The following is a 2309-nucleotide window of genomic DNA, read 5'->3' as shown; positions in this document are numbered from 1 at the left end:
ATTTATTGTTTTCTACAGTTTAGAAAATGACACCCAGAGTGACATCATCGTCTGACTCCTCTTCCCTCCTGCCTCCAGGATGATGCCCTGTGACAGGCGGTCTTCAGAATGCTGAGAGGAGCATCCTGGATGGAGAACTCCTCAACAAGTATCTGTACCTCAGTACGATGGAGCGCAGTGAGCTGGCCAAGAAGATCGGCACCACGCAGGACATCGTGAGTTCACCGAGCTGCAGAACCAGAGATGAGCTTCTCTCTGCTCATCCTGTTCTCCTTCTCTCTAATCATTCTCTACTCCTTCTCTCTGCTCATACTGTTCTTCTCTCTTCTCATCCTCTTCTCTTTCTCTCTGCTTATCCTGTTCTCCTTCTCTCTGCTCATCCTCTTCTCCTTCTCTCTGCTCATCCTGTTCTCCTTCTCTCTGCTCATCCTGTTCTCCTTCTCTCTGCTTATCCTGTTCTCCTTCTCTCTGCTCATTCTGTTCTCCTTCTCTCTGCTCATCCTCTTCTCCTTCTCTCTGCTCATCCTGTTCTCCTTCTCTCTGCTCATACTGTTCTTCTTCTCTCTGCTCATCCTGTTCTCCTTCTCTCTGCTCATCCTCTTCTCCTTCTCTCTGCTCATCCTGTTCTCCTTCTCTCTGCTCATCCTGTTCTCCTTCTCTCTGCTCATCCTGTTATCCTTCTCTCTGCTCATACTGTTCTTCTTCTCTCTGCTCATCCTGTTCTCCTTCTCTCTGCTTATCCTGTTCTCCTTCTCTCTGCTCATCCTCTTCTCCTTCTCTCTGCTCATCCTGTTCTCCTTCTCTCTGCTCATACTGTTCTTCTTCTCTCTGCTCATCCTGTTCTCCTTCTCTCTGCTCATCATCTTCTCCTTCTCTCTGCTTATCCTGTTCTCCTTCTCTCTGCTCATCCTCTTCTCCTTTCTGCTTATCCTGTTCTCTTCTCTCTGCTTATCCTGTTCTCCTTCTCTCTGCTCATCATCTTCTCCTTCTTTCTGCTCATCCTGTTCTCCTTCTCTCTGCTCATCCTCTTCTCCTTCTCTCTGCTCATCCTGTTCTCCTTCTCTCTGCTCATACTGTTCTTCTTCTCTCTGCTCATCCTGTTCTCCTTCTCTCTGCTCATCATCTTCTCCTTCTCTCTGTTCATCCTGTTCTTCTTCTCTCTGCTCATCCTCTTTGCCTTCTCTCTGCTTATCCTGTTCTCCTTCTCTCTGCTCATCCTCTTCTCCTTCTCTCTGCAGATCCTGGACGATCTTCTGGAAATCGAGAGAGTAACGGCTCATTTCTGAGTCCCAGCTCACTGTTTGTTTGTCAGGGAGGAAAACCAGTTTTGTTAACTTGATGTTTCTGTAAACCTTGTTTGTCTTGTTAGAAAAAGAAGCTCATTGTTTTGTTTTTTATTTTAATTTTTGTATTGAAAAAAGAAAGCAGATTGATTTGAGTTTTGATTTCTTCTCGATGAATTTAAAAAGCTAGTGGTGAAAGAAAAGGTCTGTTTCAGCTGCAGCCTCGACTCTTCCTCACACAGATCAGGTGATGAAGACTCACCTGTATTTCCAACATCTCCTTGGTTTTCTCTCAAAGCTTGAAGCTCTGAGCTGACAGGCAGCTGCTCTTCTTTGAGTTTGCACCTCCTTGAGGCTTTTCAAGTTCAAGCAGGTTTATTGTCATTTCACCACATGAGGTACATGAGGTGGAACAAAATTATGTACACGGGGTCCCAGTTACATCCAATAATAGAAAAATAAGTGTTTAAAAAACAAACGGTAAATAAGGATCTAAGATATACACTAAACACTAATATTGTAAATAATACGATGTAACAACAGCAGCACGAACATGAGTCAGTGATGAGCAGATGGGTATGAATGAATACAGCAGCATGAAATAATCAGCAGCATGAAATAATCAGCAGCATAAGATCCAACAGAGCTTTTAAATCACAACTAAAGATAATTTCAAGACATTTGAGTTTAATTCACAGGTTTTAGGACCGTCTTTTACTTTTCTAAAGTAATTTTACTGTAAGAGAGAAAGAAATCTGTGAACACTGACCTTCTGACTGTCGGTCAGACCACACTACCTCCCTCGAGAATTCTCTCAACAGTTGTTTTAGTGTACGTGCCAGGACCTGATTTTAGTCTGGCTGCAGAAACAATAGACAGTTTTAACAGAGCTGCTGACCGCAGCGGAGAACAAGCTGTGTTTTTATTGGGACATTTCAACAGATGTCACATCACCAAATATCTGCCCAGTTTGGAACAATATTCCAACTTGACAACATATACTGGACTTGTGCTTCGGTAACATCA

General features: G+C 43.4%; 1 protein-coding gene across 1 annotated transcript in view; it reads left to right on the top strand.

Moving 5' to 3' along the window:
* Positions 1-1325, top strand: part of cpsf1 (cleavage and polyadenylation specific factor 1) — a gene marked incomplete in the record, with an annotated part of 51439 nt that extends 50114 nt beyond the window's left edge. The window contains 2 exon segments of the mRNA XM_037693641.1: positions 101-215; positions 1239-1325. Coding sequence (XP_037549569.1) covers positions 101-215; positions 1239-1286 — 163 coding nt within the window.
* Positions 1326-2309: the final 984 nt, after the last annotated feature.

This window comes from Nematolebias whitei, chromosome 19, assembly GCF_014905685.2.
Source record: "Nematolebias whitei isolate Nwh7 chromosome 19, NemWhi1, whole genome shotgun sequence".
NCBI classification, from domain to species: domain Eukaryota; kingdom Metazoa; phylum Chordata; class Actinopteri; order Cyprinodontiformes; family Rivulidae; genus Nematolebias; species Nematolebias whitei.
The sequence above is the reverse complement of the archived record's forward strand: the minus strand, read 5'-3'. Positions and strand labels throughout refer to the sequence as shown.